Here is a 25,086-nt window from a genome sequence, read left to right on the forward strand (position 1 = left end):
CTTTTCCCTCTAATTGTTTTAAGTTGAGTAGTTTTCATCATTCTAAGTAGCCTTTGAATGTCTTCCTATCTCCATGAGTTATTTGACTTAATAGCTGACCCTCTTCCTGCCATTGCTTTTCTTTGGAGACGTTGGCACAAAAGTGGACTCTTTATCATCATATGCTCGACGGGCGTCAACCTCAATAGGTGGCATATAGACCTTTCTTGCGGCTTGCTTGTGAAGAAAATAAGGGAAAACTTGAATTTCTTCCGCTTTTTAGGTCAAAATTTGAAGCTTTTGCCGGTAATTAGACTAAAACTTGTAAAAATTTCCAGGTTTTCTTAAAGGCAAGCTCAAAATCTAATTGGGATTTTAGGATTTCATCCGGTTAAAATACACAGGACCCGGTTTTTTTCTAACACTGCAAAGAACTTCCAAAAGGGAAGAGAGAAGGTTAGGGAAGTAAAGGAAAAGGCCTAAAGCAACCTCGAATGATGCAAAGGATGGGAAACGTGAACTCAAGTCTTGCTACTATGGCATTGTTTGGGATTTACCATCTAGTGGAAAACAACCACAATATCTCTAGAGCTATAGAGGGAGAAATGCACACAATGCATACTCAAAAAGGCCACCAATTGTGGAGAGGTTTGAGAGAAGGGAGAGTTTGATCAAAGAGAGAGAAGGGAGATTTTTAAAGAAGCTAGGCTTGAGAAGTGAGCTATGGAAGAATTGAGGTAATGTTTGAGGGAAGGTTTGAACGATATGCCTAAAAAGAGGTTTGGGGGAAAGAAAGGTTGAAGAAGGGAGAGATGGTCCAATTGAGAGCTATAAAGGAAATAAAGGAAGTATTGAGAGCTACAAAGGGAAGGTTTAAAATATTTGAGCAGTTTTGCCCGAGCAGCGTGATTGGGATGCCTCTCCCATATTCACGGACTTAATAAAGTAATGGCTGGCGAATTGGTGGAATCCAAAGACGGTACAGTTGGCATTGCTTCAAATTCAAAATCTGATAATGGGCGGCCAACATGTATGTTGAGGGATGGAGGTGGTCAAGAGTGTGGAGGCTTTGGACGGTGGTCAATCGTTTGGGGTCAAGCCACAAGTATGGAGGGAAGCATGTGAGGAGAGGTCTTTAAACTAGGCACATGAAGAAAAGTGGGTGGGCGATGGTCTTCAAGCCACACAAGCCACATGTGGTCAATTTATGTCATATGTGAGGTGGATGGTGTGGTTAGTTTCAGAAGGGCATTGTGATTGCATGGAAGTAGCCCTTAAGGATACATGGTGCCAATAGGATGTCAACGCATGGCATTCATAAGAAGGGTTGTTGACCACTCCATATGGAATTTTTAGGAGCATCCTTCAACTTTAGGAGCTTTTGCAAGATAATCAATTTTATATATTCTCGACTTACACGAGGCAATTTCAGGCCTTTGCAAAATCAAGAAGCTACTCCATTGCTTTGTTTGGGTAAACCTTCACAAAGTATGATATAAACCTTAGTATGCACGATGCGATTTTAGGCCTTTTCAAATTCAAGAATCTACTCCACATCGCTTCCTTTGACAAAACCTCTCACACCCTTGGTATCCCCTTTTTCTCATTTAAGTGTGGGCATGTGTGTGTGTGTGTGTGTGTGTGTGTGTGTGTGTGTGTGTGTGTGTGTGTGTGTGTGTGTGTGTGTGTGTGTGTGTGCGCGCGCGCGCTTGAGTGTGCATGTGTGTATGCATGGGCCGCTTTTGTTGTTCGTAAGTATGTGTGTGTGGCATGTATTACAATGGTCATCCAGCCAAGACTCGTGCAAAAGAGAAGGATAAATGTTGCTGGCAAAAATGGCAACAAAAGGTGTGTCCCATAAAGTCCAATGCGACGCACAATATCCATTGGCCAATTGCAGAATGGGTAGGAAAAAGGTTAGCTTGTGCTCAAGCACACTCCAAATCTAATGATAATGCACACCCAAACCAAAGTGTGCAGTTTCTTGAGAGAAACTAAGCATATTCCCAGACATGTCAACCACTCATCCACCATGCGTATGCCTTGGCAAGAAAGAAAGTATGCATAGGTGTGTGATTGGTCGACAAGAGTAAGAGAGAATGCCCTACTCCAGTGAATGATTTCCAAGCGTAGCAAATTCCCATTTGGTTGTTGTCTACCATGCCAAGAAAGGTGAGCCATAACATCTTTCCAAGCAATGGAGCACACAGGAATGTGACTGACCATCTTGTCAAACATAGTCTCCCAAAGCAGGTCTTCTAGTGACCAAAGGCAGAACTAGTAACATGATGACATAATCAAGCAATCATGACTTTCCATGGCCAAGACTATTGTGCAAGAGTAGGCAATAACATGGCCTTCCTCGCAAAATCACGGCGGTGGAGGTCCAAAATATTTAGCCCCAAAAAACGCTTTGGAGTGCATAGCTTCTCAATTGATAACAAACAAAGCCCTTGCTTGTGAGAATTAGTGCACCACAAATGCAATAATACATCAGACATAACCGATGTGAGGCGAGGACGATGCCAATGCAGCAACAACAGCAAGTAGAATTGAACATATGCCATCATAATGCTTTGGACAATACGGAGCCAAACATGTGATTCAGTCAAAATTTCGACTAGTGGCAGCAACAATCACAAGATGCGGTTTCGACTGGTGGCAGCAGCAGTCACAAGATGAGGTTGCAAATCTACCAGATCTTAATCAAGATGAACAAGAGAGCATGATGGTCTAGAAGCACTCTGAGGTTCCTGTAAAATATCTCAAGGAGGAGACAATTGTTCCTGTGGAAGTCTTGACAAAAGAAGAGAGCACCAAGATTCAGAAGATCAAAGTACAAACAAGGTAACGATTATCCAAATAGAACACAGAATGTTGACATGCATCTAGACATCTATTAAAGCTTGAAGAACAAGATATGGACAATCCTCAGCAACAGAAACCTTGTGAACTCTCTTTTGACGATAACCACAAGTTTTATATGGTTGGATGTTATGTAGCAACTTTTGTTGCCACCATTCCTTAACAACATCCAAGATTGCCAAAACATCTTCATACAAACAAGCATAATACCTCTGAAGAGACCTCCAATAAGTATACTTAAACGAGCAATGGTACTCAATGGAAACTAGAGCAAAAAAGCTGACGTTTCCGAAATGGTTTAGGTACAAAATCAGTCCATGCTTAATGAAGTCTACGTCAATGCCCATTTGTCAATGTAGATCTGAGAAAGCAATTGTCCTTCTCCAAGGAAAGGAAAAATCTATCACTTGTACCCGGGGAAGTTGTGAGTGTAGATCACAAGAAGCTCTGCTTCCAAGCATCGTGATTGCCAAACAAATATATGAATAGCTAGACAAGGAGAGATTTTGAAGCTTTGCATAGACTAATGGAGAAAGACTCAAAGATTCTAAACTCAAAATAGTTTTTGCGTGTTGAAGGTTGCCATACCCAAGCTTTCAAGCTCTAGCATTAAACAGAAAGGTTACATTCAAAATTAAAATAAACTCCCTAAAGAATCTCTAAAGACTCTAATGAACCCCACCCCCCTTTTATAGTTTCTCCTCCCTTTCACATTCAATGTCCATGTGTTTGACCACTTATGGTTCGACCTTCAACACGGTGTAAGATGCACCATTTTCGTCCATAGATAAATCAAGAAAAATGGATTATATTTCACGCATACACTTACATATATGCATGTACACGTACATGCATGGGCACACACACGCTCGTTTATGTAGTCTTTCTTAAAAATCTCTCATTGTGGCTAAAAATTTGCATATACTTTTGGATTTTTACAAACCCTCTCCCTCCCTTTGTGGATTAGTTGACACCTCTAAAATTTATGGTTTTACAAATGAGATGGATAGGCAGAGAACAGAAAGAGATCACAAGGACACAAATTTACAAGCATATAAAGATAATAGACAAGAAAATTGGATGAACTGATATAGATTGCTTGATAGATAATTTGTTGAATTGATAAAGTACATGCTAGATCAACATACATATTACAAGCAAATAGTGACAATAAAGATATCTAGATGAATAGTGTATAAAAATTCAAGATAGGTAGTCACCCCATCTAAGTTAAATGAATTAAATAGACAATATGTGTGGAGCCCTAAACTGAGTGAGCGATCTTGATTTGCCGATAACAAGCTTATTACAAGAGACTTGAAGATGTTATGAACCTTCGGTTATTTCATGCTAGATTTTGCACTACTGTTCTGAGCCCTTTTAGGGCACTCGTAATCATATCAATTGAACAATGCTTTTAGGAAATCTAATCATTTTAGCTTTTTTTGTATTGAATCTATTTTGGACTGTGTTGTAGAGATTTTAATTAATTGTCTTTCGTAATGCATCTTAATTAGTGATCTTCTCAAGAGCATGAGAAAAGTAATATTAAGGCTTCATTTTGGATTTCAACTAGTAAGAGTGATGTTGGTATTTCTAGATCATCTTAACCAAATTGAGTAGTTTGTAGTTTTCAGATTTTAAAGAATCACGTCAGCCTACAGAAGACATTATGATGGGTTGCTTGCATATTAAATAAGGGAGCCTTCCAAATACCCTTTGATGATTGGTCTCTTAAGTGAATGCCCATATCTCTTGATTATAATAGAATTGCTTATTAGATAGTGTTTGAAAGGATTGGCTTCACATGTTTTAATTCACTTGATCAAATCTTGAAAACATCTTCACATCTCATATTCGCCGAAGTTGAATAAGAAATTGCATTTGCAAGCCTCTCATATTCAACAAGATGAAGCCAAATGAGAACTAGATATTATCCCTTTGAATAAGAAAAAGTAAAATAAGGATATGACATAAAAAAGCACCATAGATGACACTTTGCAATGGATTCAAGGTCCATAAATAGTGTACAGGAGGAAGAAAAGAGAACATTGGAGAAGCTAAAGGATCTCGGAGAGAAAAAAGAATAAAGGGAAAATCGAGCTAGGGCTAGGATGCATGGGAATCGGAACTAAGCTATGGAGGCAATGGATGGCTACTTTGGTGCAACTTTGAACACATCGGCAACTTTGAAAATACTAAAGATCATTCCAATGGGCGGCTTCAAAATAGCTGCATGCCCTTGCATTACATACATGCGCATCATATAGCTTGCCAAGTCACGAGACACAAATCCAATTCTCCCCTCTTCGTGTAAAAGATTACAGCCTTAACCAACTTGAAATCCTACAGTCAATTCATCATCCTACTCTTAGTCTTTCCATAAATCAACCATGCATCAGGCTCGGATAGGTGCTGAAGTATGGAGAAAGTACGGACCAGACCCTCTCCATCCATCGTATTCCATATGGTTCATTAAGAAAAATCTACATATGACACTTAACCATAGAATGCAATGAAACACCATAGAAGTAGAATCTAGGCAAGGAACACAATGATGAGGCCAAGAATAAAAAAAGAAACCTCACGGCCATAAAGTCCGAAGAACCCAATCATTACTTTAATTGGACTAGGACACGTCTGCTGAGAGTACAGTTCCCTAATCGGACACATCCGGAAAAAACTATGCACGTACTCTTTATGTCGGTTGGGCGGGCATCCAAAAACCAGTAGCAAGAAATAACTTGCATTGCAATGGCTTTTCCATAACATGGCCCTCTTTGCAAGACATAAAAATACAGACATCACTTAAGGAAAGAGATGGTCGCAGTCCGTCTATATATTTTAATGAATCAATTAAATTAAAGTCTCATGGGAAAAGGACATAACAGACAAAAATGTGTTTTCACATACAAGATGCACAATGATTGAGGGAAAGGTTCGTGCTTCTTATCTAACACAGATTAGTGTTGTATATAAGCTGCTCAACTTTACAACTACCTTTTCCTTGCACAGTACGCAGAAATTTGAGTGCTTTTCACAAAAAAGAGCCTGGGCAACTGAAACTCATGTCTGCCTCCATAGCACGCCGACTTCCAAATCTACTGCTTTTCCGACATTTATGTAATGATTAACAAGAACCAAAAGGACTCAGCCTTAACATTGTGTCAGAAACCTGAGGACTATGCCCTTCAAAGGGGCTGATTAGACCCTAACTCCGCCTCTTTCCTCCCAGCTCAAAAGGCCTCATTGCGAAGTCCATGTTGTTTCCCATAGCTTTATCTGCTTTCAAGCATCATCCCGCTTAACACCTCAGCAATTCCAATCAATAGATGCACAAAAGAAGTAGAATGACATTTAAAATTTACCTTTGAGGATTGCGACCTCTGGGCAATGTTCATGCAAGACATGTGAAGAATGAACAGACTACTTAATCAAAATTCAAAAAATGTCCTCCTGCGCTTCCGATGCAGAGAAGAGGGGGATAAAGTTGTAGGCGAAGAGACGCCTCCAATGTCAGGAACCACTAAGGGATCGTCACAATGTAAGACAAAGTCCAAGTCTGGCTCTTTCAGAGGCTTTCCAAAGCCCCAGGGCTTTGTCAACCGAGGGACGCCTGAAGCTGTAGGTGGAGAAGGCATCTTTGGCACCATTGCTGCAACTGCTTCACCTAACCCCTCACTATCACTCCCACTGCATTCTGCTGGCCACTCTACATCCGAAGTTGCGGCATCTGTCTGCACTTGGGCAATAAGAGAACAATTATTCACAGCATAAATGGCAAGTATGTGTCCCTTAAGTGGCTAACAACTACCAGAATACGACAACAATAAGAGGGCTCGCCCATAGGCCCTCTAAGAGGTCATTTGGAGAATGGGCCCTTTCGTAATTCTTAGGCCCTTCTAAAAAGGGCCTAGGGAAGATGATGTAGATTCAACCTGTGATGCAATGCTCCTTCAAAAATTAGAAAGATTCCATGAAAGGAAGGCGATTCAACCAGCTATTTCCCTTCAAAAGGGCACGTTTGTGAATTGAAGGGGGAGGTTGAAGGACCCCCTACATTTGATTGTAGATAATTTAGCGCTCCACTTTTGAAAGGCCCTTGAGCAGCCCTAAGAGCATGCATTTTAATTTTGAAGGGCCCCCTGTTATCACCTTTAGAGGGCCTATGGAAGAGCCCTCTGACCCTCACTAAATTGAGCACCCTCTTCTCCATGCCCCCTCAAATAGTAACAGAGACAAAACCTAACACAAATTTGTCCCTGCCTCCAGAGGCTAAGCCAAAATGCTTAATGCGTTACCTTTGAAGTGCCAAAGTCGGCATAATTGTAAATCGCATCAATATCTGGAAGGTTTAGAATTTCATCAACTCTCCAACCAGGTATTGATTCCGTCAAATACTCTGAGATGCTGCTCCTCCGCACACTTCCACCACCAGACCCTCTCTGAGTCGCCACATCCAACTTACTAAAATCATGAGTGTTATTGTTCATGTCATTGCCCATGCCCCAGTTCGAGAGCTGCCTGCCACCATTGAGGTACATTTGCTGGTTAATGGACGATGAAGGCAAAGAGACCGAAGATGGACCCACGACTTTGGAGGGAAACACCCCAGTGGTTGAGTTTTGTTGTATTTTTTGTTGGGAGGATGTCACAATCAAATGCTTTGCCTGTTGTTGCTCTTTCTTAGCTGATGGGAGTGAAGGAGCGTTATTCAAAGCCTCCTCTCCCATTATGTTGATGATCAATGAAGAACTTGACTGTTGTTGCTCTTGTCTAGCTGATGGGAGTGAAGGGACTTTATTCAAAGCCTCCTCTCTAATTATATTCATGATCATTGAAGAACTTTCTTCAGGGACCAGACAACCATTCTTACTTAGCAGAGGAGTTAATCTTCCTGATTTCTGTTGGTGAGTGTTCTTTGGTGAGCTTAAGTGGCTCACTTGAGTGGCAGGGGAGCTTAATTGGCTAACTTGTGCAGTTGGAGAGCCCACTTGCGACGGCGTGCATGCTTGTATGCTCTCTGATGCATCACTTGCTGTGATCGCTCGAAGCCCCACCCGCACACCGCTTACCAAAAAACGTTTATGTTTTGCTGCCAGAGCATTAGTTGAGTGAATGGAATAATCACAACTGCGGCAAAGAAGAGCCCGATCTTCTAGGCAGAAGAAGTAGCCCGGCTTTTCCTGAAACAAGGAGCCGTAATATGTCAAGATAACATGAAAATTTCAGCAGATCCGCAAGTCACTGGCTCAACAACAAAAGTCAAATCAACAACGGAAGTCAAAAATAAACTTCCATGGTTCATATCTCTCTCTCTCTCTCTCTCTCTCTCTCTCTCTCTCTCTCTCTCTCTCTCTCTCTCTCTCTCTCTCTCTCTCTCTCTCTCTCTCTCTCTCTCTCTCTCTCTCTGTGTGTGTGTGTGTGTGTGTGTGTGTGCGCGCGCACTGTGTACATTTTACACATTTTTAAGTTAACAATATACCAAATCAAATCATAGCAACCACAGTTAAAAAGTCATCAGTATCAACAGATTTCGGCATCAACCAGTCCAGGCAGCAGAGACCATCATCATCCCCCTACTTTCAACAGTTACTATAGAGACCATCATCATCCCCCAAGTTGCAACAGTTTAAACAAACAGAGAGGTCACCATCATCAACCCACGTTGCAACAATTTAAACACACAAAGAGGCCACCCTTTTATATATTTAAAAGGTTTTAATGCAAAAAAACAATCAAGGTTAAACAGGGTAAAGATAGCCTCACCTTTGTTAAATAGGCAGTACTTCAGTTAGTGGAGAACACCACAGCAGCAACTAGATCAGCAAGACAATAGTCTTCGTCAGTAGGGGGTCTCAAAAGTCTGCAGAAACCGCCCAGTAGGGTACCTTTAAGTAATACTCCAAATCCCAAGTATCCAGCAGTTTCGTAAGCCTCAAGAGTAGCATAGAAGCACCAACATCAAGGGGTAGCTCAGTACGCCAGACAATTAATCGGCATCAGAAGCAGCCTCACACATTTCAGCACGGGGGGGAAAAAGGGGGGGAATTTATGGTACCCAATGGAGAGCATGGTAGTGTAGGTATCAGAGGTGCAGAAAGCGGCATAGAGGAATGAGGAGAAAGGGATGGATACGGGTTCGTAAGAGCGTTCAGAGTAGGAGGTTAAAGGTATCTAATGCAAGCGTGAAAACCCACAAAGAAGCCTTAATGATACCTGTTGGAATTAGGGTTGCAGAGAAACACACTCAGTTTGGAGAAGACGAAGGAAGCTCAAGGCAGACAATAGAGTGTGGTACTTAGTGTGCAATGGAAAGATAGATAGCCCTAGAGTGATGGGCGTATATACAATGCTCGGGGGAAAAAACCTCCTAAAGAGGGAAAAAATGCCCCGGCGGTCCTAGTGTGTTCACACACATCACTACCACATGTATATGGTAACAATACCTTATGTTAACTGGTAGTTACAGTTCCCACAGAAAGATCCCAGCCAAATTTCTAAGGTGAGTTCCCACCTAACCATGGCATACGATTAGAGCAGGCAATTTAGTAAATACCAAAGCCAGGCTTAGTGAGCCAGAAAATCTATCCACACATAAAGACTGTCTTTCAGAGGTTTAAAGGAGAGCACCCTCAGTATAGAAACATAACATGCGACGTGTGTGTGTGTTGTTGTTTGGGGGGGGGGGGGGGGGGACGCGCGCAAGAAAAGGGGCTGTATTGTGTGTACATAAGAAACCTCTAGAGATGCACAATGGCCTATCAGCCAGAGGAAGTACAAGAGTGGGCAAACAAGGTGTGAGCTATATATACATCAAGGTGGCCTGTATGATGAATGTAAAAGGACCTATGGGGGTGCATAATGCCATGTGATGTGGCCATGATCTCGAGGGAAAAAAATTGACGATCTCGCCCATCTGTGAAGAAAGACGCATCGACGCTGCTCCGTTGCCCTGGAGGAGCTGGCTGAAGAAACCCACTGACTGCGAAGAGTATGCAACAGCTCCACATGGTCCAAAGCGTGATGCTGCATATTGTGGTGAAAACTATGTCTCGGTGGCAGAAGTCCAAATCATGACCTGAATCTGGTATCATCTGAAGAGTGCCTGGTCTCTATCCCACGGGAGTTAGCAAGAAGACCGGATATGTCGGCAAACCCTGAAAAAAGGTGAGGCCCCGAAAATTGCAAAAGCCATGCAACTGCCCCCACGTCAAAAACCCATTATGTATGCCCACTCTAATCAACAAACAACAAACTGCCATCCACACTAGCTGAGCATACGGACGAACCCAGAAACAATATACCTTCATAAGTTCAGAATAGTCTGAACTCACGAATTATAAGAGGGAATAAAGCACTCATAAAACTATAAAAGCAAGGGACACACGAAAAGAAAAGAAAAACAAAAACAAACAAACTAACTAACTAAATCACTTTGATTGCTTCGAAACAAAACTAGATAAAACAAAACATTATTAACTTAAAAATGTTTTCAAAAAAGGTATGTGTAAAATAAGTTGACGCAACTTACTTGGCTTAAAACAAGTACTCAACTTTAAGCAAAAAAAAAAAAAGATAAGACATCTTAAAAACTTAATCCTCGAAATCAAACTTCACACAACAACCTATAACGGAACACATTCTTAAGTCCTCAGGTAAGCTAAATATGAAATCGAAAAATGAATACTACTACAAACCTACGAAGAGCAAAGAACCAAACTTGACAATATGTGATCTCAACTTCACTGCTTGTCCAAACAGAAAGAATAAGATTATCACCTTTATCATGCATAGCTTGGACAACAGCTATGACATCCCTACTCACGTCGTCAATGCCCAAGAGTAGGTGCAGGTTTATATAGAGGTCATTCATGCTTTGAACGTACTCTACAAAACCAACGAGCTGAGTTTCTATCACCCTCCGGAGGTGATGGGCATACTCAGCCATGATAAAGGCTAGCAATTGTCAAGCTATAGTGAAAATACTAGAAACGCTAAAGATCAAAACAACAACATAAGGTGTTATTAAGTCAAACAATAAGTCGGCTTTTTAGCTCCCCACTTCTATTGAATTTACTACTGATTATCTTGAACATTCCAAAGGTCTAAAAAGGCACAACAATCACTATTTCTGGTACAGTTAAGTTCACAAAACTCCTTGGGATAAATCCCTCCGCCTACAGAACTCGAATTCAAGTACATAAAATCTTGAAAAGAAGGAACGTCAGGGACAAAAAGATCATCTACAAAGCGTCTTACATTGCATAACCCAAAAACAATGCTTCAAAGACTCACACTCCAAAGACATCTCTGATAAGTCAGATCATGATCAATGACTGCCAACCAAGTGCCTACAGGCAATCCAGCATGTGCTATCATCCACATGAAAAAACATATCTTACGGCAAACCCGGAAGGTCCAGATGCAGGACCACAAATGTCGTTGGAAAGCTCGAAGGATGCGCTGATCCTGCCACACCTCTGATTGGCGTGGACGATGAGGGTGATGCCGGGTTTGCAAGAGAAGCCTCCTCCCAAGGGAGACTCTGTACTCAAAAAAGGATAGAGGGGTGTCATCATCGCTTAACGAAGGCCAGTGCCACTCTCTAGGATCCCAGTCCAATTGAACAAGGGACTTGCCTTGCCAAATCCATAGTCTCCAAAGTGGAACCTCCTTAAGAGTGACAACCACTCTGACAGGCTGCCAATGGGAAGTCAGCCTCTGATCAGGTGAAACCTCACCCTGAAAGTCCAATCTGATGTGACGTCCATGATGGCCAATCTCAGCAATGCTAAAGACTAGAGTCCCCTATTAAGCAACAATCCGGTCTCCTGAGATGGGATCAAAGTACACCCACCATCCTTGATGGGAAGGTAAAGTAGTTTGTCCCTCGATCAAGGCACGCCAATCGGGTGTCACGTGACACATCCAACCCTATGTGTCCGTGGACAAGCTACAGCATGACCATGGTTCAGTTTAGTCAAGTCAGTCTAGGATAGGAAGTAATCTGGCATTTTTGTGAGTCTGTTCGCAGACCGTGCATGTCCAGACACTTTACATTAGATGCATATCCTCTGGTTACACAGCATGATAATCAGATCCATCAGAACCCATCAGGAGCATTTTTACAATGCATAGACCTATTTTCCCTATTTTTGACATTTTTCACTTATTATTTTTAAGTGACTTGTTGGGAACTAGGTAGGGCAAATTTACTAAGTTTGTATATAACAAAACCTAGCGCTAGCACTTTCTGGCAGAAGAGGTAGTAGGAGCTTTGGTTCAGCAGGAACCTTCTCAGCAACAACCCCCCAAGCAGTTGACCTAGCGTTTTCTGCAAGGAGATCCAAATTCAGCCTTGGCGTTTTTGCATTGCAAATCAACAGATCCACAGCAAGGCACAGTAGATCCACAGCAAGACACAGCAGAAGTCCCCAGCATTAGCAAATTTTCCACAGCAGAGACCATATCCATCTCAGCGTTTTTGCAGGTCTTCGCGACGGAATCAGCCCTAGACTCAGCGTTTTCAGTTTTCAACAATCAGTTCTCCAGTAGAACCCCCAAACCTCACACACACCTTCCCGCAGCAAATCCTCGCCGCACGGTATCAGATCCAACGTAGTTTGCAGATTCAGCCCGAAAAACGCACATTTCAGCATCTGCGTTTTCAGCGCGTCGTCGTCGTACCATCGTCATCGACATCGTCACCGACATAGAGTCAGAATTCAGCAGATGAAGATTTGCAGATTTCAGCCCTTGGCGTTTTCACATATCAGCTCGTCTCCTCGTCGTCCTCATCGTCGTCGGCAAGTCCAAGCATTGTAGAGATTTGTGCAATCAATAGTAGACCACTCTCACCATAAAGAGCGGGGCCTTCGGGGGAGGGTTTGACAACATTCTGGTGTCGTATTCTTCTCTCTCTATCTCTCAGTCTCAGCACCTTCATTCACAGTGTTCATCACTTTGTTTGTGTCCATTGCGCTCTCCCACTAAAGGAACGGAAGGCTCTCCCTTCCGTAAGTAAAAGGAACCCTTGAGCACAATTCGGAGCACTCATCTTGAGCAAAGTTCAACATTCACTTCCGCTGCACCTTACATTGGCTCTCCCTCCCGTAAGTAAAAGGAACCCTTGAGCACAGTTCAGAGCACTCATCTTGAGCAAAGTTCAACATTCACTTCCGCTGCACCTTACATCGGGTGGAATGGCCTCATCAATCTCTCTCATACAGGTAGTAACCCCTCTGCAGATCCTGTAGGTTGCTCCAATAACCTGTGCCCCGGCCCCCAACCAAGGAAGCATTTGACCAACGGCGTAAAGAGCTTGCCAATCCGTCATCCCATCTAACCCAATCAATGTGAGCCCTCTCACCTAGCTGACGGCCTTCTGCATCTATCACATATGCATTCCATATAAAAGGCTGCCTCGCTACCTTCTCGACTAAAGAAGGCAAGTTTTAGATCAAAGCAAGAAATAAGTCCTTCAAAATCCGCAACAAACAACGCATAAATGGTGGCAAATGGGATGTATCCAAGGGTGCATCTATGAAGATGAATCTGATAGTCGGACGCCAGACATCGACAGCATCTAGCAATCCAAAACGAGAAGAGGTATGTGACAAAGCGTGATGCAAGAACTGTTTCCAAGGTTTTGTCCCGGGAAACAATCCGTGTACTATGAGCTTCACAAGCAATGCCTTGCTCCGCATCTCTCTCTCTCTCTCTCTCTCTCTCTCTCTCTCTCTCTCTCTCTCTCTCTCTCTCTCTCTCTCTCTCTCTCTCTCTCTCTCTCTCGTGTGTGTGTGTGTGTGTGTGTGTGTGTGTGTGTGTGTGTGTGTGTGTGTCTCCGTGAAAAGGGGCTATATTCTCTGTACATAAGAGACCTCTAGAGATGCCCAATGGCCAGAGGAAGTACAAAAGGGGGGTAACAATGTGTAGGCTATGTAAACATCAAGGGGGCCTGGACGATGAGTGTCAAATGAACCACTATGGGGTGCATAACGCCACATGATGTAAAGCGCGATGCTGCATATCGTGATGAAAATTGTGTCTTGCTGGCAAAAATCCAATTGATGACCTTCATCTGGGATCATTTGTAGAGAGACCGATCTATATCCTAAGTGAGTAGCAATAAGACCGGATCTGTCAACAAGTCCTTAAGAAAAGTGTGACCCCAAAAATTGCAAAAATCCATGCAATTGTCCCCCACGTCACGAACCCATCATGGACCCCCACTCTAATCAACATACAACAAACTCCCATCCACACTCGCTACGCATATGCACAAACCCCAAAAAAGTGCAAAACACAGCAGATCTGTCGCGGGGGCGGGGAACAAGGCTGAAAACGCAGCAGATGATGGATCAATTGATGGGCAGCAATGTGAGGACTCGATGGAGTGAAGGAATGGCCGAGAGACAGGCTTGATGGCTGTTGATTGTCCAAGGGGGTGAAAATGGGGCTAGAGTTAGCAAATCCAATCCGCTTCCGGCGAGAGGAAGGGCTAAAAACTGAAAATGCTGGGCTGATTCTTTGATGCCAAAACGTTGGGGCTATTCTGCAAAACGCTAGGCTTTTTAATGGCACTAGCTAATATGATGGAAAACGCTAGGTCAAGAGCTTCTTTTATAGTGAATTTGAGGTACCTGATAGGGAGTGCCAAGTCGGGAAAATGTGCGCACAAGGGAGTCTTTGGGCAATAACCCGTCGTTCTGTGACGTATTTGACAAATGGATTGGACCGACGCATTCCTCTACCCTAGATCTGACCTACGTGCACGTCCGTCAAAACGCTTGTACAATCCATTAATGCAAGAGGGTTCAAAACTCGATAAACTAATCTAATGGACTCGTCCGGACATGCAGGTCTTGCAAACAGGCTCACAAAATTGGCGGTACTAATCCTCCTAGAATTCTAGACACTCCTATTTAGGGATAGGTGCAAAATTGGCTTTGGAAATTGATGAAGCGACTCCACGTGGCACACAAAGCCATGTGCACGTGACGATCATCTCCTCAAACGGTCAAAGTGTGATAGCTCTTTCCACACTTATCAATCAAAGCTAATGCACACTCATATTTCTTATCAATTTACAACAAAGAATTTGCAACTTGGAAGCACGAATTGTATTCATTTGAAGACAATGTAGCGAATATAAGCAAGTACAACTCCAATAACCAAGTAGGTGGGCCCCTAAAGGGTTAGCTTAACCCATCACATATCAGTGCACCTCTCTCCATCTCTATGGATCACTCTATGTCAAGCAAGGATACTTTGGCCAAGTTTTAAAGCTTTCGTCACTAGAGCACACAATGGTTTCAAAACTAGAGCCGTCCGCTCCTCTCAATCACCCAAAAAAAAACTCAAGTGTGCTTTAGAATCTTTCGCAAAGGATTCTTTCACTTCAAAAAGATGCAAATTTGTTAAATAGATGACAGTGAAAGAAAAACGTTTTCAACGCGAGGTCCCTCGAGGTTGAAGGTTGAAGCCCCCTTGGCATATTGAGAAATCATTGCAAATGGTTGCAAACCACTAGCTGTATGACTACCTCAATTGTAGAAAACACCAAGGTCATCCAAAATCTTTAATCTTTTCAAAATGAGGAAGCCCTACCTAGAGAAGAGGGTTTGAAAACACACTGCACACCAATAATGCCACATGAATAGCTACCGTGAAGAACTGTTGGTAAGCCTCTAGTGATGTTTTTGGCTTGCCAATGGCAAAGACCTTAGTGTTTGGTTGGTTTTTTTTAGCTTTGGTGATAAGAAAATGATGATTTTAGGTGGATACTTTCATTCCATTGTTTATTCTTAAATGCTAAACCTAGAGGTTGAAGAAAAACAGACTTTTTGCACTCCTCTCTCTCTCTCTCTCTCTCTCTCTCTCTCTCTCTCTCTCTCTCACACACACACACACACACACGTGTGCACACACACAAACATATTCACATACACACTTTTAGAAATATACTATCCATAACTTTGGTGCACGTGCGCACACACACACATTCACACATTAACTATTCAGAACTTTGGCACGCGCACACACGTTTAGGAATATACTAGTCATTAAACATAACTTTTCTTATGGCCGGCAATGTTAAATTCTCTAGCATCTCTTAAGCTTGTCTACTTCTGTGAGAAGGCGTAACGCAAAAGATACTGCTACTTCAGCTGCATGTACCACAACTAGAAATTTGCTATCTGGGCCTAGAAAATAATAAATTTTCGCAAAGCATTAAAGACTAAAGTTGTAAGAAACACGAATAAATGCACGCTGGCAGACAAGTACAAAGCTTCAAATTCATGAACGTATCAAGGCAAACAGGATTCAAACACATCACAAATTTTGCAGCTCCTTCCAGGCGATTGTGTATTACGGGAGACAGCACATGCACAATTCAGCATATCCAAGAAATAGCCCACCATGAGGACCAAAAAGTTTACATAATCTTTTTACCTGGCAAATGTCGCAACAAGGCAGGTCTTCCGGAGAAGGGTACATGAGGGCCACGCGCTGGTGCTTACTGGCCAGCTTGTTGGCTGCGTGCACTCGAGTGTCGCATTCCGCACACAGTGATGCCTCGTCTGCACAAGACAATATGGTTGCCTGCGCTTTTTCACAAACATCGCACTGCACCTTCATCTCTTCAGATCTGCAAGTGCTCAGCGACTTAGAGAGTGTCTATGCGAGGGAGGGAGGAAGGAAGGAAGGAAGGGTAGAGAAACTGGGTATGTGTGCGAGCTCGAGTGTGTGTGTGTTTGGGTTATGGGGGGACGCCGTGTGTGTGTGTGTGTGTGTGGGGCGAACTGAGAGGAGAGTGGAGCTAAGCATGTGCGTGTCACCTTAAAATATCCGCTCTGAGTTAAAAATTCTCTATCTAACGAGATGTACCACACCTTTACGTACGGCTTTTTGCATTTTCAACTTGTAGGAATTCATGGTCTTGCAACCAGGTTTCATCGACTTCTATTGAAGAAACAAGAAAGGAAGGAGAGAGAGAGAGAGAGAGAGAGAGAGAGGGAGGCTTGGTTCAGATGAGGGACTACTATTGAAGAACTTACAATAAAGGAAGGGGGGGGGAGAGAGAGAGAGAGGCTTGGTTCAAATGAGGCCATCCAGTTTCTATCTCCCCTTCGCAAGAGTAGTTGAGAGAAGCATTTCCAAAGGAACAGACCACACCTCCATCTATGACCCCAACAAACTTGAGAAAAAGATAATAACTCTTGCTACCTTGGAGGATGTAGAGAGAGGAATGGTAAGCAACAATCCCTTCTCCTCTCTCCAAGTTCTAGTTGCGGCTCAAGTTGAAGTTCATTGACGTGGCCTACTCCAATGGAGGCACAGTATGACAACAAGATGTCAACAGTCATTAAGAGGAGTATGCCTTTGTCAAGAATGATACCAGACAAAAGATTGGAAGATAGTTGTATCCCATTCTATCATTGCATATTCAAGGACACTCTCTGAAGTGTCTTATGATGTTTTTCTCTCTCCCTATCTATCTCTATGAAAGTCACCTCTAGGTGCATTTATATGATGTCATGTTTATTGACTAGCTAAACTCTCTCTCTCTCTCTCTCTCTCTCTCTCTCTCTCTCTCTCTCTCTCTCTCTCTCTCTCTCTCTCTCTCTCACACACACACACACACAGACAGGCTACATTACAAACCTATGAGGTATCGAGGGATTGTTCCTACGAGGTTAATAGTTCTCTTCTTCTTCTTCTTCTTCTTCTTCTCTCTCTCTCTCTCTCTCTCTCTCTCTCTCTCTCTCTCTCTCTCTCTCACACACACACACACACACACACACACACACATACATGTTGGAATTCGGGTTGCAGAGAAACGCACACAGCTTGGAGAAGATGAAGGAAGCTCAAGGCACACAATAGAGAGTGTGTTACTTAGTATGCAATGGAAAGATAGATAACCCTAGAGTGATGGGCGTATATACAATGCTCAAGGAAAAAAACCTCCTAAAGAGGGAAAAAATGCCCCAGCAGTCCTAGTGTGTTCACACATATCACTACCACATGTATATGGTAATCCCCCCTGGAGTGATGCGGTGAACGAGAGCTGGCACATGAATAAAGGGAAGTGCCATGCCCTGAGGACATGATCAGTCCACAATGGGGAGTAAGCCCAAAGCTTTGCGGAAAGCTTCAAGCTTCTCACGAGACAATGCCTTTGTGAAAAGATTTGCAAGGTTGTCCTGTGTTGGCACATAAGCCAAGCTGATCTCTCCTGCTGAGAGCCTCTCCCTGACATAGTGGTAATGCACCTCAATGTGCTTTGTGCAAGCATGAAAAACTGGGTTCCTTGCAACTGCCAATGCGCTTTGACTGTCCCAGTGTAGATAGTGTTGGCAGTGTCCTGTGCAACACCCAAATCAGCCATAAGGTCTGAGCCATACACACTCAACCGTAGCTGTGAAGACTACCCTGTACTCAGCCTCACAACTCGAAGTGGCCACAGTAGGTTGCTTCTTGCTCAACCATGATATACAGAACTGCCAAGCATGAAACAAAAACCACTTGTGGACACTTGCGTGTCAAAACAACCAGTCCAATCTGAGTCCGAAAAAGCATGTAAGTCCGGCGGCAATGATCCCCCTTTGGGATAAAACAAGCCAAGATGTAAAGTGCCACTAAGGTAGCGAAAAATCCTCTTAACAGCCTGCCAATGCTTAGACCCTGGGCTATGCATAAATTTGCTGACCTGGGAGACTGCAAACTGAATATCCGGCCTCGTGTTGCATACATAAATGAGGCAGCCAACATCAGTTTGGTAAAGAGTGACATCAACAAGATCGCCAGCATCATGTAGACTCAACTTCAAACCTGTTTCCATGGGAGTGGCAATAGGTTTGCAATCCTCAAGTCCAAACTTACATAGCAATGTCTCTGTGTAACTTTTCTGACACAAGGCAATACCACCATCACACTGCTTAAACTGTATACCCAAGTAATGATGCAACAGCCCCAAATCTTTCATCTTGCATTTAAATGAGCCTTAAATTCAGCAATATGTCTCTCATTTGGTCCAGTGATCAACAAATCATCGACATAAAGAACCACAAAGAGAAGTACATCACCCTCATGCTTTACATACAATGTGCTTTCTGTTGGACTGTTACGAAAGCCTCGTTTAACCAAATGAGTGTCAGATTTTTCATACCAAGCACGAGGAGATTGCTTCAACCCATACAAAGCCTTCTTACATCTGCACACTTTGTCCTCTTGTCCTTTTATGACAAAACCGCGAGGCTGCGTTACATAAACTTCCTCAAATATGTCACCATTCAAGAAAGCAGTAACAGTATGATTGATGTACATCCCAACCAAAATGAGCTGCCAATGCACATAGAAAACGCACAGTAGTCATACGACAAGTGGGAGCAAAAGTCTCTTCATAATCTATGCCTTTTTGCTATGCATAACCCTTTGCAACAAGTCGAGCCTTATGGCGATTGATCTCACCATCCGGCTTGCGTTTCAACTTGTAAACCCACTTCGTACCAATGGCCTTTTTGCTAGGAGGCAAATCACATAAAGTCCATGTGTCATTTTCTATAAATGCATCATATTCTGATTGCATGGCAACCATCCAATTTTTTGAATTATGTTCTTCATCAAAAGACAGAGGCTCCTCAACATCATGTAAGCTAGACACAGTCAAAGCATAACAATCTGATGCATAAGATGCATGGCGAGAGCCTGAACGAGTACGACTAGACAAAGGTGCATCCAATTTATTGTCACGCAAAGTGTCCACTAGCCATTTTGGCATACCTCTAGCTTGCTCATTTTCAACCTTTCCTCATCAAGTACATCATGTACATCTGCATCACTAATAGGCTGATCTGTAACATTTTCAGAAACCCCTATAGGCTGTACATTTGCCTCATTGGAAATTACATTCGTATTTCCACCACTGAAAAGAGGCAACAAAATGTCATAAATGTCATGTGAGCTTACATTACTGTCTCTAGTACATGACAGCAAGGGTTGAATAGAATCTTCCACAAACACTACATCCCGTGAAACCAGAATACCCTTTGTTTGCGGATCATATAACCTGCAACCTTTGCTTTCAGCACTATAACCAACAAAAATACATTTGATAGCCTTATCATCCAATTTTCTGTGATGTGTTTGTGACACCAAAGCATATGCCAAACGGCCAAAAAGACGCATGTGCTCAATAGAAGGCTTTCTATCATGCCATGCTTCATATGGAGTAATAGACTGCAAAGCTTTCGTAGGACACCTACTAAGTATATAAGTGGCACACATGATGGCCTCAAGCCAAAAAGAATGCGGCAAAGCTTGACTTTTGACCATACATCGTGCCATTTCCGTAAGTGACCTGTTTTTCCTCTCAGTAACGCCATTTTGTTGAGGTGTATAAGGCACTATACATTGGTGTTTTATCCCACTACTAGCTTGAAATGCATTAAATTCATGAGACATATACTCCCCCCCTCGATCGGAACGGAGGGTGCCCATAGTACATTTCGAGACATGTTCAGCCATAGCCAGAAATTGTTTGAAGCACATAAAAACTTCGGACTTCGCCTTAAGCGGAAATACCCATCCATGCCTGGAGTAATCATCAATGAAAGTCACGAAGTAAAGGTAATTGCCCAAGGACGGAGTTTGCATGGGCCCACAAACATCACTATGCACAAGCTGCAACCTGCATGTGGCCCGCATTGAACCATCCTTTGGAAACTTAGAACGCTGCATCTTACCCAAAATACAGCCTTCACAAACATGTTTGACAGGTGCTTCAAGAGGCGGCAAAGAAGCAACCATATCAGATTTTTACAAACGCAGCAAACTGGCAAAATTCAGATGACCAAAACATGCATGCCAAAGTTTTGCATCTGAAATAGCCCTTGAATCTGCAACAGCATTTGTAAAATTTTGTCCACACTCGTCATACAAAGTGAGCTTATACAGCCCACGGCACAAGAGGCAAGATGCAACAATTTCATCACCAAAACTGAGATCATGAACTATATATCTGTCATCCACAAATTTGACTACATGTCCAAGTCTAGCAAGTGCGGATATAGACAAGAGATTCTTCTTGATGCCCAGGTACATAAAGTGCATCAACAAGTGTGAAGGAACTGCCATTTGCAACAGTAAGCACAATCTTTCCAACTCCCTGAACCGGATAAGAGGCATTGTTGGCACAAGTGACTGAATTCCCATGAGGGACAGACTCGAGAGAGGTAAACAATTCACGATGTGAGGTAATGTGCTTTGTAGCACCACTATCGAAATACCACACATGTGAATCTGCTGCAACTGACAAGCATGCATCATGGACAACAAGATTGTAAGTGCACTCTGCGCTAAAAGCCCATTCTATATCAACATCAGCAACACAGTCTCCTTTCACAGAAGACTCAACAATGGCTACATTTGTAGTGGAACCAGCATTTGCAGTGGAAACACCCTCTTTCTTCTTAGCCTCTTTGGCCTTCAACTTAGGACACGACTTGATCAAGTGATCATTAGCTTTACAATAATGGCAACGCATCTTCTTTTTACCCTTATCACCAAAATTTCCAGACGAATTGCTGCCAGCAGAAGCATTAGGAACAGAAGTTTTCCACTCGTAGCAGAACCATAAGAAGTGGCCGCATTGTTGTTACCACCCTTTCTTTGAGAAGCAATAAAAGCCTGTTCAACTGCACGCTCCCTAGTTCTGTTTTTTCTGGAAAGTGACTGTTGCAACAACAATGTGCATAATGCATCAAACTTGACAACATCAGGATTTCCTTGGGTCATTAGTCTCCAAGTACTAGCAAAAGTCTGGTAGGAATCTGGTAAGGCATCAAGAACAGTCTGCACAAGGGAACTATCTGAAATGACTTCACCTGCAGAAATAAGTTGCTCATTGATATCCTTGACACCAGCAAGGAAAGTGTCCATATCATCTTCCTCATGCATAATCTTTGACTCCAACTCTTTACGCGGCAAAGCAATTTTAGCCTCATTGCGGCTTGCATAAAGACTTGCTAGAATATCCCAAGCCTGTTTTGCAGATTTTGCTGAACGGATGTGAGAAACAATGGTGCGCTTCACAGACAATGCAATCAATGCATGAGCCTGTACATCCTTTACATCCCAATGAGCTTGTTCTGTCGTAGGCAAAACAACTCTTATAGCAGTAATCCTTGCAGCAAGACCTGCAACATCCTCAACATCGCTTACATCCTCAGAACCAGAACGTACATCAATGCCCTGCACAATGTTCCAGACGCCCTTTGACACAAGAACATGTTGCATCATATAAGCCCACATAGGGTAGTTGTCCCCATCCAACCTGTCCTCAGCAGCAAACATCTTGAACACATCTGTGTTGTTGTCAGCCATGGTAAATGCTGCACCTGATGTGAAAACTGCCCGAAAATAGGAGAAACGGAGTGGGAACAACACGTGCTATATAGCACAAACCGTAGAAGACTATGAGGCACCTGTTATGCAAAAAACGGCACTGACAGAAAGTTTGCACAAAATGACGAAATAGCCTGTGCAGTACTGCCTGTAGTGGAAACGGAGGCCGAAATGAGCTCGAATCATAAATCTGAGCAGACTAAGCTCTACAAGTAACCTTGAAATATTTGTCAACGTACGAATGCTTGCCAAAGCTCATTGAAATCGGAGAAAGTGAGCAGGTGTGTGCTGGAGCAGCTGGCGACTAAGGCCGGGAGGACGCAACCTGCTCTGATACCAATTGTTGGAATTAGGGTTGCAGAGAAACACACACAGCTTGGAGGAGATGAAGGAAGCTTAAGGCACACAATAGAGAGTGTGTTACTTAGTATGCAATGGAAAGATAGATAGCCCTAGAGTGATGGGCATATATACAATGCTTGGGGGAAAAAACCTCCTAAAGAGGGAAAAAAATGCCCCGGTGGTCCTAGTGTGTTCACACACATCACTACCACATGTATATGGTAACAATACGTAGGCTACATTATCAAAGGATATGAGAAAATCCATATAGCCATTTGTCGTGGGATATTATGATGCAAGGCATCTAAGAAATTAGTAAAATCGATGGCCTTCCAATTTCAAGGGGAATTATAGAAAGTTTAATGAAGAGAGAGGGTATCAAGAGTAGATTGTGAGCACCCATGCTTGGTACATATAATTCATTTTGGTAATCATCTTTCTCGTTAAAAAACAATAAAGGGAAGTTTATGAAGTAGATCATTGCATTGTGTGACTCAAGTGGAGTCAAGCCTCCCTTGCAATGGATATGAATAAGAAGTCCTGATTTCATCATGTACAAAAGTGGGATAAGCATCATTGGATTGTAATGTATAAACTAGACTACGTCTTCCAAAGCATAGATGAGCTATGTTAAGGTCATTGCTAGCGTATTTGCATAAAGAAAGGCTTGTCACTCAAAACGTGCAAGCAATAAACCTTCCATAGAGAAAAGCAAAAATGATGGCAATCATATAGGGCATTAGGTCTTTCATGTATATACATAGCAATGCTCATAATGAGCTAAGTGAAATTAGAAAGAAACCCATTACAGAAGTCTAAGTTTTCACAGGGAACCGCAATCCAGGAAAATTGCAACGCATCATAAACCTCATGCATACTACTTGCCCCATGAGGGACTAGAAATACATTACAATACTCGCAGCATGGGTGCCACGACACATCAACCCCCTCTCACAGAGTCAAATATGAGAGGGGGACTAGAGATACATTACAATACTCGCAGCATGGGAGCCACGACACATCAACCCCCTCTCATAGAGCCAAATATGTCCATACCAAGTAAACTAAAAGCAAAAGACCGACATAAAGTAAAAGAACCTCCAGTTCCAAGGCATCAGCCACATGACCACTATATTCCACTAGAGGTAGTGGATAGAAGAAACAACAAGTGAAGCCTACAACACCATCCTCATATATCAACAGTGGCTTTGACACTTGCCACCAACAACAATGGGAGCCACAACAACCCTTATAAATTGAGAATCCATATCTCCGACGTCGCACACAAGATCCCACAAGCCTAGTCGCAATTGCCACATGACGACCAGACCTCTTACGTGCACCACCAACCACCTGAGCATTGTTTCGTCCTAACGGGCTGGTGGAGCGCCCTCCGCCACTTGCAAAAAGAAGATGGGACCGGCAAGGAGAAATTCAAGATGAAGTAGAAGGGCAGCTGAGAGCCCCCACCCAGGGCTTGTGGGTGTTGTGGAGTGCAAAGGAAGGGATGGAGAGAAGGGGAAGGGGATGCAAAGAACGACAAAGTATATGGTGGAGCTTGTAAGAGTCAACCACTCTCACACTCCTTATTTTCTTTAAGAACAAGAATAAGTGGGTGACGGGCGCCCGCCCGGCCATAACTGGCCATGGGGCTTGAAGCCCAACAATCTCCCACTTGAAGGCCAATGTGGCCCAAGTGGCCCCGGCCATAACTGGCCATAGGGCTTGAAACCCAACAATCTCCCACTTGAAGGCCAATGTGGCCCAAGTGGCTAAAAAATGTAGGGGCTACTATGTAAGAATGTACAAAACTGTGAAGCATGACTGTAGCTTTACCCTATGCTCGTCATCTCTATGCAATGTGCGAAGCGGTCTGAGGCTGGGCTCTTTGTTAGAGCATTCCTTGGGTCTTCATCCGTGTGAACTTTGACTAACTCAATGTGTTTGATAGCCAAAATATTCCATACCACATGATACCTGACCTCTATGTGTTTCTACTTAGAGTGAAACACGGGGTTCTTTGCTAATGCAATCGCACTCTGACTATCACAATATAGCACTAGAGTCTGGTGTATACCAAAGTCTCCCACTAGACGAGATAACCACACAGCTTCCTTACTAGAACTAGAAATTGCAACACACTCTGCCTCAGTGGTGGAAGACGACACAAACCCGCATAATCCAAATCAATATATCCAACTATGAATGCATCATTGTTCCCAAAGCGTAAGCACTTGCTAGTTGAGCCCTTGATGTATGTCAAGATGTGCTTCACTACTTTGTAATGCTTTCTGTTTGGATTTTCCATAAACCTGCTGACCACTCCCACTGCATATGCAATGTCTGGCCATGTGCTAACCATGGCAAACATAAGACTGCCAACTGCCGAAGAATACGGCACCTTTGCCATCTCTGCCTTTTTAGCATCCAGTTTGGGACAATCATGCTTGCTAAGTTTTTTTGTATGCTGCCAGTGTGGTACCCAAT

At 43.0% G+C, this 25,086-nt stretch overlaps 1 protein-coding gene across 1 annotated transcript; it reads right to left on the reverse strand.

The window, feature by feature from the left end:
* Positions 1-5,680: 5,680 nt before the first annotated feature.
* LOC147450512 (uncharacterized) lies at positions 5,681-16,687 on the reverse strand. The gene is made up of 4 exons (XM_086519736.1): positions 16,303-16,687; positions 7,146-8,030; positions 6,213-6,581; positions 5,681-6,126 (listed from the first exon to the last, which is right to left on the reverse strand). The coding sequence occupies exons 1-3, from the start codon at positions 16,486-16,488 to the stop codon at positions 6,279-6,281; spliced, it is 1,374 nt and encodes a 457-aa protein (XP_086375862.1). The 5' UTR covers positions 16,489-16,687; the 3' UTR covers positions 5,681-6,126; positions 6,213-6,278.
* Between the last annotated feature and the right edge of the window lie 8,399 nt (positions 16,688-25,086).

The sequence above is a fragment of the Adiantum capillus-veneris genome, chromosome 9 (genome assembly GCF_014529385.1).
Source record: "Adiantum capillus-veneris isolate H3 chromosome 9, ASM1452938v2, whole genome shotgun sequence".
NCBI lineage: Eukaryota > Viridiplantae > Streptophyta > Polypodiopsida > Polypodiales > Pteridaceae > Adiantum > Adiantum capillus-veneris.

Excerpts from the sequence above, each read along its gene's own strand:
- LOC147450512 (XM_086519736.1), bottom strand. The coding sequence starts at position 16,488 with ATGAAGGTGCAGTGCGATGTTTGTGAAAAAGCGCAGGCAACCATATTG. Across the intron at positions 8,031-16,302 it reads CTTGTTGCGACATTTGCCAG|GAAAAGCCGGGCTACTTCTT; the intron begins GTAAAAAGATTA and ends TCCTTGTTTCAG. Across the intron at positions 6,582-7,145 it reads CCGACTTTGGCACTTCAAAG|ACAGATGCCGCAACTTCGGA; the intron begins GTAACGCATTAA and ends GCCCAAGTGCAG.